This window comes from Callorhinchus milii, unplaced genomic scaffold (genome assembly GCF_018977255.1).
Source record: "Callorhinchus milii isolate IMCB2004 unplaced genomic scaffold, IMCB_Cmil_1.0 Scaffold9, whole genome shotgun sequence".
NCBI classification, from domain to species: domain Eukaryota; kingdom Metazoa; phylum Chordata; class Chondrichthyes; order Chimaeriformes; family Callorhinchidae; genus Callorhinchus; species Callorhinchus milii.
Window position 1 is genome coordinate 4183393 of NW_024704750.1, and position 17357 is coordinate 4200749.

Consider the following 17357-nt stretch of genomic DNA (forward strand, 5'->3'; position numbering starts at 1 on the left):
CCACAGTTTTTCATCAGCACATTTATTCAAATGTCTCAACACACTAAATTAGAAGTCTGCGACCTAATTATTCAGGTATCGGCAGCACATCACAAATGGTCATAATCAGTAGGTAACATCCTATAACTGCTCGGCAACTCAGGGTGCCATTTCGGGGATGTAAACCATCCACTTAGATAACCAGCTGCTGACAGCTTAATTAATTACAGAAGCAGCAGGTTTAGAGTACTTTGTGCTTACACAAGTTTTGCGTATCTTGTCCTCATTAATTTGGAGTTGATATTTTTGATCGATTTAATGTCAATTGGCCAGTTTACAAATAGACTTAAATTTCCAATCTATTTAGCACGAAGCTTAATTTATCAACTTCCCATCAAGAAAATCAACACAGTGCAATATGAAAAGAATTGTATTGAAAACAGCATTTTGTTAAACTAATGGGAGAGTGGATTTGCTGCAGCAGCATTAGCCCAAATCATTGGATTCACCCAGATTTTTTAAAAAAAAAGAAACACACAATAATTCCATGAAGTGGTAGTTAAGCACGACTTCAAACATTTTTTTCCCGTTAATAAAAGTGACTTTAACGGTGATTAAAAATGAGGCACATGTTCATGGAAGGCGTATTCAAAACATAAGCATGGGATTTACATTTGTCTCGCTCCTTTCAATCATGGATAATCCTGCTTGTAAGCAAGAAGTGCCTGGAGTAATGCTGGATAGTTGGGTGTCCCCCAACCTGTTACAGGATCCCAGAACTCGGTAGTACAGAATCCCTGGGCTTGCGTTCTTTCATCCAGACAACCCAAATGGCATCCTTCGGTCACCTAGGATTGAAGCCAGAATTGTGAAATTCAGTTCATAGCAGGGTAGCGTTTCAGAGCTCTTAACAGTGGTGGAGCCTGATTCTGAGCCGCGAGGAGGGGGTACTTGGCCGTAAGCACAGTCGAAGAGGAAGGTTTTGAAGTTGGGACTTGAAAGAGGCGAGAGAGGGGTCAAGTCAGAGGGATTGAGGGAGAGTGTTCCAAAGTTTTGAGGTGTAGTGGCTGAAAGCGCGACGTCCGATGGTGGGGCGGAGGGTGCGAGGGACGAGCAGGAGGCTGATGCTAGTTGAGCGGAAGTGCCGGGTGGTGGATTGGGGAGTGAGGTGGTCAAAGAGGTAGGGAGGTACCAGGGAGTGAATGGATTTGAACTCGAGTGTGAGGATCTTGAAGTCGATCTGTTCGGTGATGGGGAGGCAGTGGAGCCTGAGCCAGAACTGGTGAGTTGTGGGTATGGAGTTTGGTCCGGGTCAGTATGTGAGCCGCAGAGTTTTGAATGAGCTGATCTTTTGAATAGAGGAGCTGGGGAGACCGGCAAGGAATGCGTTGGGAGTAATCCAAGCAGGAGGTGGCAAATGCATGCACAAGAGTGTATTTAAACGAATCACAGAATTATGCAGCGCAGAAGGAGGCCATTCCGGCTCTTTGAAAATCCAAATCAATCCCACTCCCCCGCGCACTCCCCATAGCCCTGCAAACTTGTCCTTCCCAAATAATCTCATGTTGAAAAAATAACACCTTCATAGGAATATAGATAAACAGGAGGAGACCATTTTAGGCCATCAAGCCTGTTCCACTAGTTTTAAATGTTAGTAGATCTTTTAATCCCAATGTCTCGTACTTTTTGCTTTAGCCCTTAATACCTCCACTATATGTGTATCTCATTTGAATATCTGTACCGGTTCAACCTCTGCAGCTTTCTAGGGCAGAGCATATTCACAACCCTGTTTCCGGTTCTTCACTCTAACTGTTAAAGCTAATGGCTACAAGATCTGAACTTGCTCAACATTAATGTACCTTTTATTTGATTCCTTCTCTTCATCTGAAACAATGTGGACCAGAGGGAGGACAGAGTAAGTTTTTCTTCTCTAACTATTGAAGAGTCCCAAGTGAGTTTTGCAGCCATTTAAATCTAGTTCCTAGTATATGCATACCTGTCCACATTTGACACTAATTTGCTACAAAGACAGCTTGCATAGGAAATGAGAAGCACACTGGTGCATATAAGGGGACAATCTACGCGTCGTGGAACTAAACTAGTGTTGAGGCTATAGACTGAGATAATTGTTCCAAATCTGTCTGCTCTCCTGCTGTTTAGGCAACGTCAGCTACAAAACATTGAAACAATTAATACCAAAAGACATCTCTGAACTTAGACAGATGCACGAAATAGCAATCTTTTAAAAAATATAAAATGTCATTGCAACAAACTCGATGTGCAAGTTTCAGTCCGGTCCATTTTCGACCATCTAACTCACGTCAAAGAAGGCTTGGGATGTGCCATTTTCCTGCAGCTTGTAAAGCAGTGGATTTACAAAACCAAGAGCTGGAAGACCTTTTTGGAACCGGCGATCGTTTATCAGGGCCAAAATACCACCAAAGACTGGCGTTGAGGCCTGCAGAGAAAAAGCAAAACACAGATGCGCTATTTCTGTGGTGTGTTCACTAAATGAACCCCAAAATGCTCCATAGATTTTAATGTACATTATTTGAAGACCTTTTCCGATAATGGGCTTGGTTGATTTTTAAAAAAGTTGGGCCAGAAAGAGAATAATAATCCTTGCATTTGATACAGCGTCATATCACGCCTTCGAGAAGTCTCAAAGCGCTTCACAGAATACACTGTAAAGTGAATTGACTATATTTTATGGGCGAAATACAGCAGCCAATTGCAGTGTCCCACAAACAGTCATGGATTGAAGTGGCCAATTTACTATTTTTTTAAAGTAATTATTACCCACGGAAAAGCAATCCACCAATCGAAGAACCGGGTTCCTACTTGCTGCTAAGTAAACAGAGGCATGTGGAGTAAGGAAACTTGCCCAATGTTTCGCCCTGCCGGGAATCGAACCCAGGTCCGTTTGCTTGCGAGGTGAGTTTGAGGTGAGTAAAAGTGAGAACACTGCGAACCACTTTGCAACGGCTAAGCTGCCAGAGTACTGCATGAGTGTCCTGATGTCACAAGAGAGCTGTTTTTACATGCTTGCTCGTAGTTGTTATTGGAACTTTATTTCTGGCCGCTATAATCCCTGTGATTTGAGGAAAGTCAACACAGCGCAGGCACTGAAAAGCTATTGCTGGCTTCTATAGCCAGTCTGACTCACTCAGTCCCCAAACCCTTCTAGTGGAAGTAAAATGCTGGTCAGATTGCCACTGGAAGGATCCCTTCCTCTGATAGCTCTGGTGAAACAACCATTTCTTTTGGTGAGTTTTGAAGCCACCACAGTGACAACAGAACTGCTGTTAGAGCAGTAGTAATTATACCTTTGTTATTGCGTGATACTGCCTGGAATTTTGTTTAAAATGCAATGAATTTGGCTCAGCCTGGCGAACTAAATGAAAACTCGGCTTACTGGAAGTGATGCTTATCCCTTGTTGCGCATACAATCTGCTCAGAATGCAGAAGAGTTCACTCAGAAATTTCTCTGTTGAGTAATTGGAAAATGTGCTGTGGAAGTCACAGCTGAATTAAAGCCTTTTAAGCCACGTTTGTGTTTATGAATCTTGCCGTGAAAGCAAATTCAGTTTCAGTGAATAGTCTTAGGTGTTACACCCAAACATCCAAACAAAAGTATCCATGAAAAAAAAAAAAAATTCCTATGTGTTTGTTGAAGCAACAAAAAATACACTGGAACAGATTTATTTCACACAAACAAAAAAAATGTTCCTGTAATTAAAGGTGTGTTAAATCTCAAAAGGGAACGAGAACTTTCACATTCACTCACATATTGGGAGAACGGAGGAAATGATAGCAGGCAGAAAGGAACCATGCTAGGGCCTCAGTCACTCAAACATTGCACTTCACTTTGGGAATGAGTTCAAGGGACGATGCATTTTGCAGTACGAGATTATCAATCCTGGTGGACTGCTGTTTCTGCTGAGAAAGATTCTCATTTGGTTTTCTTTTCCTTACCTTGTTGAGTACCAGATTACCAGTGAACAGTATGTTAAGGTTTGGGATTTGAGACATCTCTAGGTTTGCCAAAAGCCCAAATTGCTTGGGCGTGAGAAATGTGCACTTTTTTTAGCGACTGGCTCCCTCCCTACGAATATGCTCTGATCAATTACCGAGATCAAAATCCTATAGACACAAATGGGAAGCCATATCCAAATGGTGCTTTCTTTAGTACTGCTGACTCTGAGTCAAATATAAAAGGATAATATCTTACACCGATCAACAGATACCTGGCAGCTAGAACCTCAGCACTTTTCTGTAGATTAATAACAATCATTTACATTTGTACAGTGCTCTTCATGTAAGATCACGTAGCTTTAACTTACAGATGTTCCAGACACCCAAGGAATAGGGATTAGATTGGACACAACCCAGTAGTTATCCGATAGAGCGGCAACATCAGGGTAGGCACGGCCACTGATATTGTAGTATGATTCTGGAGGAAGGGATTTCATCCTTTTGAGGTAAGACTTCACAGCAGAAACCTGTAAAGTAAACATGGTATAGACATTACAAAACTATTTTTACCCCAATCAAGAGAAAAATTGAATGAATTTAAGAATAGGCTTTGTTGAAATTTAGAACGAAAATTACACCTTTGCATATTTTATTCCGAACTAGACTCAAAACCATCCTTTTTCAGCAATAATCTGCACCAGGTAAAATTTACATTTGATTTGCACTTGGGACTGTGATTATTCAAAAGAGGACAAAGCAGTGAACATTCATTTCAAGTGCTTAGACAATAAGAGTGGTCACATTACTCCAGGTTTGTATTGCAAATATTCACAAACAACGTATTAATATTTGAATCCTCTTGATGTTGTAACAAAAATAAAAGCAATGCATGTGGTGTTTGCTGAAGCTAGTTCACCAATGCATTGTGCCAAGAAAGAACTAGAATACAGGTTTGTATGTATTATCACCCACATATTAAACTCATATCTTCCTGTGCCGGGAGCTAAGTCCTAAACCTATGAATGATTGCCTTTAAAATAATTTAATCAAACGGTTCTGTGATATTCTTTAGCCTGCAAATAAGGTGTCTGCTGTGAATTTGTCACTTATTAAACTACAGCAGAAATGGAATTGTTTTTTGAACTTTGGTTGTGTGTGTCTGTTTGGGGGGGAGGAATTAAATATATTATTTTAGGAAGTAAAATTGAAATGCAACACAGCAAACTTGAAATGGTGTCACTGGGAATAATTTGACTAGCTGCAATGATTTGTACAGCAGCAGATTGCTGCTGTTTAACGTGTATAATAAGTTCTTATTAAAACCAGCTCATAATCAAGTTGATTAAATATGATGATAATTTTGCATCGTGTTGAAAGGAACCATTTGAATTTTACTGGGTCACAGAACGACATAATGGTGTTCCCGTGTCTGGGGAAATCAATGAATGACTTCAATCTGACACCAGTATGAAATAGTTATGTGAATTTGTGTACGATTCATTAAAGGCAATTATTTTTTTCTGTGCATTGCAACACAAATCAATAGAACTTTGATGAAGGACTGCAAGATGTGCTTATAATTCCCCAAGGATTGAACTGGTAATAATTTGCCCTAATTATGCTGTTCACTAGAAAATTACTGTCAGTTACCAGAGAAGCATTGTAACAATAGATTTACTGAAAAGTGAGATTGGATACTTGCCTGATAGTCTGGCATCTTAAACACATTACTGAATCCCCCGCCGCTAATGTAATCCGATACCTCAGTTGTAATCTGAAAGGGATTCTTGAAACAAGTTCCTCCCACAGTTGTGACGTATGGACTGAAAGAAGTTTTATAATCTATTATTTCTGAACATCACACAAGACATGCAAACTGAACGTAGACACAAAACCAATAGCAATAGCTCAGAATCAGCACCGTTTATCTACATGTGTTAATAGCTATCAATATCAATCTGTCCACAAATGAGGGGTTCAGTGAAGCAGCGGAAAAGATTTTTCTTTAAAACATTGCCACGTGTGTGTTCGTAATACTTAAATCATTTAAATTGATATTTATTTGACTGAGCATTTAATAGGTTGGTCTTGTGAAGTACACAGTGTGGCGGTATAACCCCAATAATGAAAATCTTGAGTCATCCTGCATTTACCTAGATGCAGGAAAGTTGGGTCTGAAGGCATTTATTCCCTTGCTAACCATTCGGCAGCCTGCCCCATCGTCTCCTGCCACACAAAAGGTGAGTGTTAGGGTTTTAACTGGCATTTCTCCTTTTCACTGTTAACATCTGCCTGCATAAAGCAAATCACAGAATAAAATGCTGCAAAAATAAAGGTAAAATAATTCTGTTGAACTCAATTTACCAGCGCAACCATTTTGAGGCTGGTTTTATAAGTTTGGTTGTTTCACCTCCAGCCACATTATTCTCAGGATCACCGTATACCGACCGATACCGTACAAAATTGAAAGCCATGGAAGGCAACCGGGTGAATAGAGCGGAAGAATGAATTTCATGATTTAATCATTAACGTAAATAGTTAAGTGTCTACAGGTAAAGGCAAATCAATTTTCAGGTTGTCATAATTTAAACGTGGTGACTAAATGAAGGAAAAGAGTTGCTTCCCGGTTCAAAAGCAAGTTGTCGTTTGTTGAAAAGAAGAAAAATAAAATATGTACCGGAAGCAAAGAGTATCGTCAGCCCTCGGACACCGGCCTTCATGAACTCAATGTTGACTCGGTTCATAAATGCCACAGATAGACTGTCCTCATCATCTCCGTAGCTGACAGAGTGAACCCATGGAACAGATGACATATTGCTCAATAAAAGCAACCACTGCAGAAAGGGCTCCTGAGATTCATGTCTTCCTGCAAGTATCACATTCACGTATTAATGTTTCAAATCTCTTGTAACCCTACACCATTCTAAAAGATTTAACAATAATTTATTTGCTAATTATACACGAACAGTGAAACACACACATGGATATACACACAGAGAACCATAATAATTAATTTCACAATCCAATAAAAGCTAGTCATGTACTCCTTAAAAGGCATTGTAATACTCTTTACTCAAGTCAACTGAAATAACAAGTCTTAACCTACAAAGTCTCAAAGGAATGAGCAGTTTGCCCCAAATCCTGAACTTTTATACGTGTGGGGCTGTTCATTTCTCTAAAGGCTCCAATTATTCTAAAGGCTGAATTATCACAACATGATTTACATTTATACAGTGCCTTTTATGTCAGGAAGCCATTGCAAACCACTTCCCAGTGTTGGATAGGCACCCGGCCAAGGAAGGTGAATGGACACAAAGTGGATCATGAATTAACTCACACGATTTGCAAAAGCAGAAATATTTTGTAGTGTCGTTAGTTTTGAGTAGTTTGCTTTACACATTCAAACAGACCCAAAGGCATTGCTGTAAAGTACCAGGTGACTGATACAGTACTTGGCCCAAAACTGTAGACGTGAAATACAAATGTTTTAAGAACACATGTACAGTATAGAACGGTCACAGAAACAATTACCTGGCGTTTGGTAAACACCTACCTGCATTACTGAAGACCCAGGTGGTTATGTTTGCTCCCGAACTCATGATGTACTCTACATCCAGGCTGGCCTCCAAACGTGCCTTACCTCTTCCCTGGGATCCCACTACATTGTCTACTTTAGTGTGGTGCATAAAGCTACCACCAAACAGTTTCATGAACTCTGCAAGGTCCATCTGGTGGAAATATTGTTCTAAGAACTGCAGGATTAAAGGCAGGGGAGACATCAGATACAGAAGGTCAAATATAAAGTCGCAGAGTTAAATTTGTTTCAAGAAGAATGATTGACATTGTGTGTTCAGATTTCTCACGTTGCTGAATTCTAATTAACTGCAACCAGCAATCGATCACTTTATTTAATGGGAGTGCATCGAGTTTGATAAAGTAAAAATATAATCCTCACTCTGCAAAACTGCTCAAGTTTTTTTTAAAGTAAAAGGATTGTAGGCATGTGATGTGGAACTGAATTAGTGAAACAAGGAACAACATGCAAAGTGGTTATACGGAGGCGTTTTTACTTCAGGAAGTAACTAGACAAATTCTAAGAGTAAAAAGATTCAGTCATGAGATGTTGAGTAGGAGGAATCGATGCAAATGGTTAGGTTACGTGACCTAATGCAGATTCACTTCTTGCGAGATTGGGGATTTGGGCCCAACATTTCGTTACCCCCAAAAAAACAAAATATACTTAGAAAGCATCAAACCCCGGGCTATGGGGAGAGTGCGACGGAAAGGGATTGATTTGGAAGCTCTTCAAAGAGCCGGCACAGACACGATGGGCCGAATGGCCTCCTTCTGTGCTGTATAATTCTATGATTGTGACTCGCAGGAAGTCAAAATGGACGACTTCCGAGGTCGGCCTTTTGGCTTCCCACTTGCCAGTCAACAAATGCTGCTGAAACCGCCCATCTTACCACTTGTGCGCACAGTGGGATGCTGACCGTCGGTCGCTCCCTGATACACAACTGGTTGGGATCTTATGGATGCCAACTACCACATTAGACATATATATATACACATGTATACACCAGTTTTCTCAACAATCCAATCCTCAGTCCTCCCTCTCAATTCATACTGATTCTTCAGGAGGGCTCTGGTTGTAAATATTGCTGTATTTCACAAGCTTCACGGCTATCCTCTCTGCAGTTTAGGTATTGCCATGGGAAGTGGATCAGATTTCCCAGACAGGGTAAATTGTGTAAAGTTCTGAATCGGAAACACGGCTCGAACTAACAGGATACAGAGCAGCACAGAGGATTATGTTGAAGTTATTGATGTTCATCTCAGTAACAGTCAGGATTTAACAGGCTCAGAATTCCTGTTTTAAAGCTTACCTGCGCCACTGCTTGGCTGTTATTTTCATGAGAGCCGATATCGCTTTCAGTGAGATTGTATCGCTTTCTTATAACGCTAGGCGTCACTCCCATGTGAAAACCTGCCTTTCCATACTTGAAAGTTTTCCATGCCTTGCTTATCACAGACTTCTGCGAGCCGAACCGGTGAATACCTCCAACTGTAATGTGGATAGAAACGCTTAAAAGAGTATCATTCACAGAGACAAACAAACACCTTATCATTTACCTGCTGGGATGCGTTAATTCCCCCGGTACAAACGTGTTTGATAGAATTTAATACTTCACGGTCAAAGAAGCGGTCAGAAAAGGATTAACTACTGTGGTGATAAGTACACTGGAGCCACAGTCTTATAGCACAGGAGTCATTAATAATGCTCACCAAAATCAACATGTTCAGCCACTTCTTTGTGAATTTTATACAGAAGGGGGGAGCGTACCAGTGTCTGATGACCATTTGTATATCGATTAAACTCCAATCCAGGCAAAAGCTTTTCAGCGGTGCTGAAACACAGGTAAAGAAATCAGGAATTCCAATGTGGTCAATTAATAGCTGTTCATGAACTGTAGAGGATAATATACAAATCCAGGACCTAATATAAGGCTTTCTTTTGACAGACAATGTAAGCCTACACAGAGTTTTAACTGCAACTGGAATAGCAACACAAATGAGTGGATAGAGCAAGTTGTGAACATCACTCACATTACTTGTCAAAGCACTACAAGATACACAAAGACATGTAGATAACACAGCAGACAGAAAGCTCAATTTAATAAAGGAGCATTGTTTAAATTCATTAATAATTCATTTGTATTAATGTGCGTATTTCACTCGAGCTTTAAAGTTAATCCTTCTTCGTAAAGCTCTCTGATTTAAGATGAATTGTCTATTGGCCCTTATATTGAAACACCATCCACAACGCATTTCACTCAAACTTTTCATTTTAAAACAAATTGCCTTTCTCTCTGTAGTGGAGATGAATTGCCAATGGCCCCTATCGTGCCTGTGTGTGGGATGTTGGCTGCTGTGTTTTGCCTCAAAATACACAACCAGTACAGTAAATCCTGTGAAGTGCTTTGAGAAATCCTACCAAATGCAAAATGTATTGAAAACACATCATCCAAGCCACACTTCAGAAGGGTTCCAAAAGGCATGTTACGATGTAAGGTTGCTACGTTTGTTTTCCAGGTACAGAAGACATTTTTGAACCTTTGGGGATGTTTAATTACCTAGCAGGCATGGAGCACTGCAAGAAGTCTAAAGTCTGGACCGTGGAGCAGTTGTGTATACCATGGTTCCTCAGCCATTTCCGCGATACTTTCAGAGTCTCTTCTGAAGGCTGAATCAAACCAGCCAACTGATCCAAGGAGAGGTACTTCCCTGGGAAACAGAAATGCAAGTAGAACCATACCAAACATTAGTAGGTTCATGAAGATAGACCCATCTTCACCACAAACCTCCTAGACATCAGACAGAAGTATCAATCAGTCAATACCTTCATAGAACTCCCCAAGTTCAGTCAGTGATTCACATTTGAACTTTTCCCACAGGAAGCACTGTGCCAGTCTCTTATCAGTTTGCTTATGGGAAACATTAGCCCAGACCCAGTACTAGTCAGAGGCAAAGAAATTACAAAGAACACTTATCTCTCCAGTAGATTCCACTGTGTGGTTTTACTACTTTATTGTGCAAGGAAGTACAGCTTTTTTTAAACTACCACTTACGTTCAAACTGAAAGTTAATTTACTCTTTTTTTATCCCCACCTCACACCTCTTGAGTGCATATCGATGCCCCAATGGGTGTAAAAATCCTTGATGAAAGCAAATTTGAGGAATCACAATTTCCTTTGTTGAGTTTCAGCTGTAAAAAGCTGCTCCTAGTTTTGCAAATTTAATCTCCCATTTACTTTGTAAGATGCACAAAATCTGCCAGCTCAATTACAGCGGGTTCTCAATTGGTGCTAAACCACACTGCTGTTAAGTGCACCAAAGATGTGTTTAACAGCTTGAAAGGGTGCTACATAAATGCAAATTCCTGTTGTTGAAATGTCCTGAGCGGCTAATACTGAGACAGTAATAAGACCTTGGTCAAGCAATGTGTTCCACTAACCTAAGGGAACCCAGTTCCATCTGAATCTACTGGAGCAGAGTTCCCTTGCATCGGAATGACACATTTACCAGTTACTGAAAGTGACCACTCATATTACAAATTACATCCCAATGTGTAACACGCAGATAAGCACCACGACAGGTTGGCTATTACCATATTGAGGAGACTGAGGGTCTGCCACTTGCTCCAGATATTCCTTCAGTTTGCCGAGGTTTTGCTGTTTCAGTGCAAACGTTAAGAGTATTTGATCAGAATCGGCCACCCGTCCTGTGTGGGTCCACCCTGCAGGAATACTGTGAGGAAACGAGAAGTGCAGTTAACAACCACGACACCAAATTAAAAAAATTGAGAAACATCCATCTGATATTTATATAATGTGATCTGAAAAGGTTTTAACTGCATTTCAGTTTTGCAAGCTTGCTGGCAACCTACAGTGATGGTCCAATGATTTCGCCCACAAAATATACAGTCAATCCACTTTCAGTACGTTCTACAGTACGTGGAGTCCTGTAGCTCAGTCATTGGCGCATTCGCCATGCGAGCGAGAGACCGGGTTAGATTCCCGGCCGGCCGAAATGTTGGGCAAATTTCCTTACTCCACACGCCTCTGTTAGGAACCCGGTTATTAGTGGATTGGCGGATTGTTTTTCGGGGGTAATAATTTGTTCATGAAGATGTGATAAAGTGCTATATCAAATACAAGGATTATTATTATTACAGTACTGTAACCTCCTCAAATCTCGCACACTCACTAATGTTTAGATTTATAATCAACTATCCATCGACTGGGAAATAGGACTCAAGAACCTCATAGAGAGGAAACAAATATCACTCAGGAGTCTTAAGACATTATTACTGCTATCTACTGTTGCACGGTACGTGCTGTGACTACGTCTTCACCTGAAGTTTTAATCAAATGGCAAAGAAACTGCAGAATTATCATTTCTGAGTTTGAATGATAAAGATATCTGCGCTTACCTGACATTTTGATCTGGTTCCAGGTAAACACCATCAACAGAGGAGGAGACAAGAGAGCAAGTGACGAGTGCAATCCACAGCACTGGGTACCTGTCTCCAAAACATTGACAAGATTGATGAGAGAGAGAGATAAAAATCATCCTAAATTCTCCCAGCAATGTAAAGCGAGACTCTTTTAAAGTTACTCTTATCTCGATCACTGCTGGTTAACAATATATTATGTTATATATAGAAAAAATACATTTAAAACATGGCCATAGCATAGCAATAATTAACGATACCACTTTTAGGCAATGGATGAATTCCCTGTTTCAAGGGAGACTGACCCAGATGTCATTGTGGAGGTCGAGGGGAGAAAGAGAGAGAGAGAGAGAGAGAGGACACTGCAAAGTGTCTGCAGGACAAACCCCAACAGCTGCTGCTCCCCCTCCACAAACCCAACTCAGCTGAGCTCAGCCTCTCCTCCTCCTCCTCCTCCTTCTTCCCCACATGGACCACTCAGATGCTCTGCATCAAGTGCTTCCGGGAGGAGGAGCAGATTAACGCAGTTGAGCTCTGGGGCTGTTGTTGTGCAGCTGCAGAAAGTTGTTGGGGGATGTGCAGCTCTGGGGCTCAAGTCATTCACAATCCTCTGCATTCAGAGAAACTCAAAAGGTGTGTTATTTCCCCTTCTCCCTCCCCCCACACAGACTGTATATGCTGCAGCCACTGTACTGCACCCTTATTTGTTGTTGTTGTTGCCTGGAATGGGTGAAATGCTACAGGGTTTGGACTGTGTGTTACAGTCACACTTTGTATAATCCCAACAGATGTGTGTCTGTGTGTTCAAGAGCTCTGAGGCGCTCTCCGGTGTGAGGGGCTCTCCATGTAAAAAAAAAAGTATGAATTGGGCCACGCAATCCACCACACGGCTGCTGTGCGCAATTGGCTGCCGCGTTTCGCCCACAGGATATACAGTCACTACACTTTGCAGTGTATTCGGTGAAGGGCTTTGAGATGTCTCAAAGATGCGATAAGGCGCTGTATCAAATGCAAGGAGTATTATTCACTATTAGGTTGCGGTTGATGGGCCAGCCCTGGTTTTAGTGGACGTGAGCTCGCTGTTATACTGTTGTGCTGTTATACCAAATGACGTTGCGCCAAACTTGCTAAAGTTTTAGTTTTTGGGGTATCGGAGACAAACAGCAGATGTCGAAGGATGATTTTGCCACTGGTTCCGAGTAGCTCAGCAGTTTTTTTTTCAGAAAACGCTGGATAAATAGCTGGTTTGAGAGTTATAGGGATATTATTAGACAAAGATAGCCACATGCTAAATGAACATTTGGCTCAATATTGCTGGGAATCATGAAAGCAGACTGCAAAGATGAGGAGGATGAGGGGATATTGCGGAGCTTGGCTTCATTGTTTTTTTGATGATATTTGACAGGTAATTATTGTCAGATGCACTGATTATTTTTGTAGACAAACACAGGACAAATGTACTTGATTGTAAGGTGTCAGCCAAGCTCAGTTGATAGCACTCTAACCTCGGAGTTGGAAGCTTGTGGGTTCAAGCTAACGTATGTCTCAGATGAGGGAACGCATTGCATTGTCACAGTTGTCATCCTCCAGCAGAGGTTCAAAGGAGTTCCAATCCATCTGCATGTCAAAGATCCCATGGAACTGTTCATAAATAGAAGGGCATTTTCCTGGTATCTGGGCCAATAATCCTCCATATAAAATTGATGATACACTTCACAGCCTTTTGTACTTGCCTTGGAGGGGTTGCAGCGTAGATTTACTAAGTTAGTACCAGGGATGAAGGGGATGAGTTATGAGGATAGGTTGACCAATTTGGGCCTATATTCTCTAGAATATAGAAGAATTAGAGGGGATCTTATAGAAACCTATAAGACCATCAAAGGGCACGATAGAGTAGATAGTGGGAGATTGTTTCCCCTGGTTGGAGAAACTAAAACCAGGGGTCATAACCTTAAAATGAGGTCAGCCCTTTTGCACTGAGTTGAGGAAGAACTTCTTCACTCAAAGGGCAGTGAATGTATGGAACTCACTACCCCAAAGGGCTGTGGGCGCTCAGTCCTTGAACATATTCAAGACTGAGATTGATATATTTTGTATTGCAAAAGGGGATATGGGGATAAGGCAGGGACAGGTTATTAGCTGGAGTTAGATTAGGAGATCAGCCATGATTGAATGGCGGGGCAGGCTCGAAGGGCCGAATGGCTCCTATATGTTATGCTGTGGGCAAGTTGGAGGCTGCATTCGCTTACAAAACACACTGTCGTTACACTCTACACGAGCTTGAAGTGTTTTAAGATGTTTTGAAGATGTGATAAGATACTATGTGTAATGTAAGGATTATCATCATTAATATTTAAGTACAAGTATCATTTTGTTCCTGCACTTCTCCAATAGACATTGCCAACGCTGCTCCCTGATTTACAAATGGCTTGCTTCTATAGTTTAGAGGAAGAAGACAACTCCACAAAATAAGAAATACAATTAGAATATCTTTGCATTAATAGTTTAATTTTCTAACCTCCTGCAATGAGTTCAGTTCATCTGCAAGCGTTTTCAATATGGTTAACTTATTTTCTCCCCAACTTTATCCCCCCCATGATTACAAACAGACCTAACTCCAAGATTCTAGTTTACAACAGATTGCAAGTCCTGCTGAACTGTCCATCTCATAGACACCATGGGTGTTACAGGGCGAGAGAAATGCACGTGCGTTGGATATTCTACCTCATGGCATAATTGAGAATTGAAAAATTTATTTTCATTATCTATTCATTTCATCCAGTGCCTACATATATCAACATAATTTTAAGGTAATGGGTAGTCAAGGGACTGAATGTGCATTTTGTAGGCAAATGAAGGGGCCCAGTTTACACACAGCAATATTCAACAAACAGCTATGAAACGAACCAAACTTATCTGTGGATTCTTGGCCAAGAAGAAACTCCCTTCTCTTTTCATATAATACCATGGGATTTTTAATATTCATTTGCAGAAACAGACAGGACCTCAGTTTAACGAAAATGTGACATTAGCGTAGAGGCTCAAACCAGCAATTGGGAGACTTTAAATATGTCGAAAGGGCATATTTAAAGCTTTCGTGGCAGGAATTTATTTGATTTGTTAAGAAAATGATTTAGTTATGTAGCATTAAATATGAGTTTAGAACATTTGTAAAAATTACAAACAGATGATAGAAACCATAAGATTAGATTTCTCTTTTAAAAAATTATAGTGTGGTATTTTGATACATTGGTTGAATAGAAGCTAAAACGTACATTGCGCCTAAAATCATAAAATACTCTTCAGTATATTGAATGTATATTTCATAAACTATTCTTTTCTTTTCAATGTCAGGCAAATCTTACCTCGTATCAGAAAAAGAAATATTGATGGAAATCCCTGTAGCTCAGTTGGAATCAAGGATCTTACCTTCACTAAACCAAGGCCTCTCTTCCTCAGCACAGGTACAACATGCATTGCATATAATCGATGTTCAATGAACCTAGAGGGTTGAGGCAATAAAGCTTCTTGCACAATTAACTCTACATTATTAATAAGGAGCTGTGTATCACAATCTCCAGAGAAAAAGTGAAATACAGTATTGCTGGGGCAAGAATGAAAAATGAATGCAATCTAGCCCTTCGAGTGATTTGGTTAAAATTTAAAAAGTCTGCAGTATACATGTCATTTCAGCCCTGAAAAAAATCAGGATTGATATTTGTAAAATATTAAAAGAAAGCTTGTTGAGGAGCCTACTCGTGATTTGATTCAAATCCCAGTGGGTCTTCTCAACTCTTCACGCCCATCAGTTGATAAAACAAATACCAAGAAATGTATACTAAATGGAGTACAGTACCAACTTTACCACCAAATCTTACTCAGTTGCATTTTTTCAAAAAAAGTTTTCCCTTTTGACAATAAATAGAATAGAATAAAATAGCAGATTTAAGTTTTATATATATATATATATATCCAAACACAGTATATTGTTTTAGGAAAGGTATTAAAGGGTATGTAAAAACATCAGTTAATTAAATGTAAGGTTTATTATGAATGATAAAGATCTGTCCTGATTTAATACACTGGCAAAATTACAATATATTCTGTGAAGCATTTTCAGACCTCCCAACAACACGATAAGGTGCTGAATCAAATGCAATATTATTAGTAAAATGCCCTGGACAGGCTGAACGGCCTCCTGTTCCTGCTCTCTAGTGCCACGTTGTGGTTAACAAAAATCTTTTAAACCATCAAAGGTCTCAAATTTGTATCAAATTCAGATAAAGTTATGGTGTTTGTCCGTGTCAAATGTATTATGTCGTGGCAGCTCGAAGACAGATTGTGGTTTGTTTTGGGATATTTGATCAGAATGCAGAGCTTGAGTGAGCACATCTTTATTTTTGTGAAGCCTATTATTCCATCCAGTTTAGGGAATGATAGACTTTGAGCAAGTTAGAGACGAAGGGACATTTAAATTTCAACTATCACCAATATCTTCCAAATTACTGAAGAACTTCATCCTAATTTAAATGGGCACTTGCAGGGATTCTATAGAATAGAAACTGTTTCTCCGGCCTCATAATACTATACCTATCCCACCCTCAATTTTTAAGTGATAAGATAGCGCTGTTTTTGTCCAGATCTGTTGTTGGACACTGCTACATGTGAAATACTTGAAAGATCATCATTTTAAACAAACACTGATTCATACTGTTGGGGTTATCTGTTCAGCTGATTTTTTAAAAAATGTTTGTCACAAAGTCTGAATTATCAAAAAACGCTATTGGTATGATCGGACTACAATTTATAAGTGTACTCACTTCATAAATAGGTTTCCCCACCCCTTAAGAGGCAATACTCTAGTGTAGGTTTCCCAGGGTATGTGGACTACAATAAATGATAGTAAAGGAGAGATCATTTTATTTTTTGAATACAAAACCGTCAATATTGTCTTCTGGAATTTAGTTTGTTAGCAACCCACAAGCGTAGTTAGTTTAATGATTAATGTACTTCACTTGATGCTTTATAAAGCTATTTGTTAGTTTACGTTATAAACACTACATTAAATAGCCAGGGTGAGATACTTTTCTTATATTTAGGAATCCAGGATATTATATTCCTTATACTTATGAATTCATGAGGTTTCAATTGTTAATGAGATTATGCTCGTTAGCAGACTCTATGCTCACCATTGTTACAAATGGAAATCTCAACACATAGAACTGTTTCCTGAAGTGATTTCCGGCAAGTTTGGTTTTTGGAACAGATTTGTCCTGAGAATTTCAAATGATGACAGGCTACTTCTGGTGCAAAAATAAATATTAGATCTATTGGAGTATGAACAATTGCCATCCAGAATTTACATTTTTATTTTAGTTTACACAAAACA

The 17357-nt window shown here is 39.9% G+C and overlaps 2 protein-coding genes across 2 annotated transcripts in view; one reads left to right on the forward strand and one right to left on the reverse strand.

Annotated features, from left to right (window-relative positions):
• Positions 1-5: 5 nt before the first annotated feature.
• On the reverse strand, positions 6-12438 carry tpp1 (tripeptidyl peptidase I). The gene is made up of 13 exons (XM_007903802.2): positions 12274-12438; positions 11948-12037; positions 11123-11262; positions 10089-10239; positions 9241-9362; positions 8841-9019; positions 7508-7706; positions 6632-6820; positions 6108-6180; positions 5657-5777; positions 4323-4481; positions 2300-2437; positions 6-827 (listed from the first exon to the last, which is right to left on the reverse strand). The coding sequence occupies exons 1-13, from the start codon at positions 12282-12284 to the stop codon at positions 672-674; spliced, it is 1728 nt and encodes a 575-aa protein (XP_007901993.2). The 5' UTR covers positions 12285-12438; the 3' UTR covers positions 6-671.
• A 70-nt stretch (positions 12439-12508) lies between these two features.
• Positions 12509-17357, forward strand: part of im:7136021 — a 36698-nt gene continuing 31849 nt past the window's right edge. The window contains exons 1-2 of the mRNA XM_042338355.1: positions 12509-12601; positions 15323-15432. The gene's annotated coding sequence lies outside the window, so the exon portion shown is untranslated. The remainder of the gene's footprint in view (positions 12602-15322; positions 15433-17357) is intronic.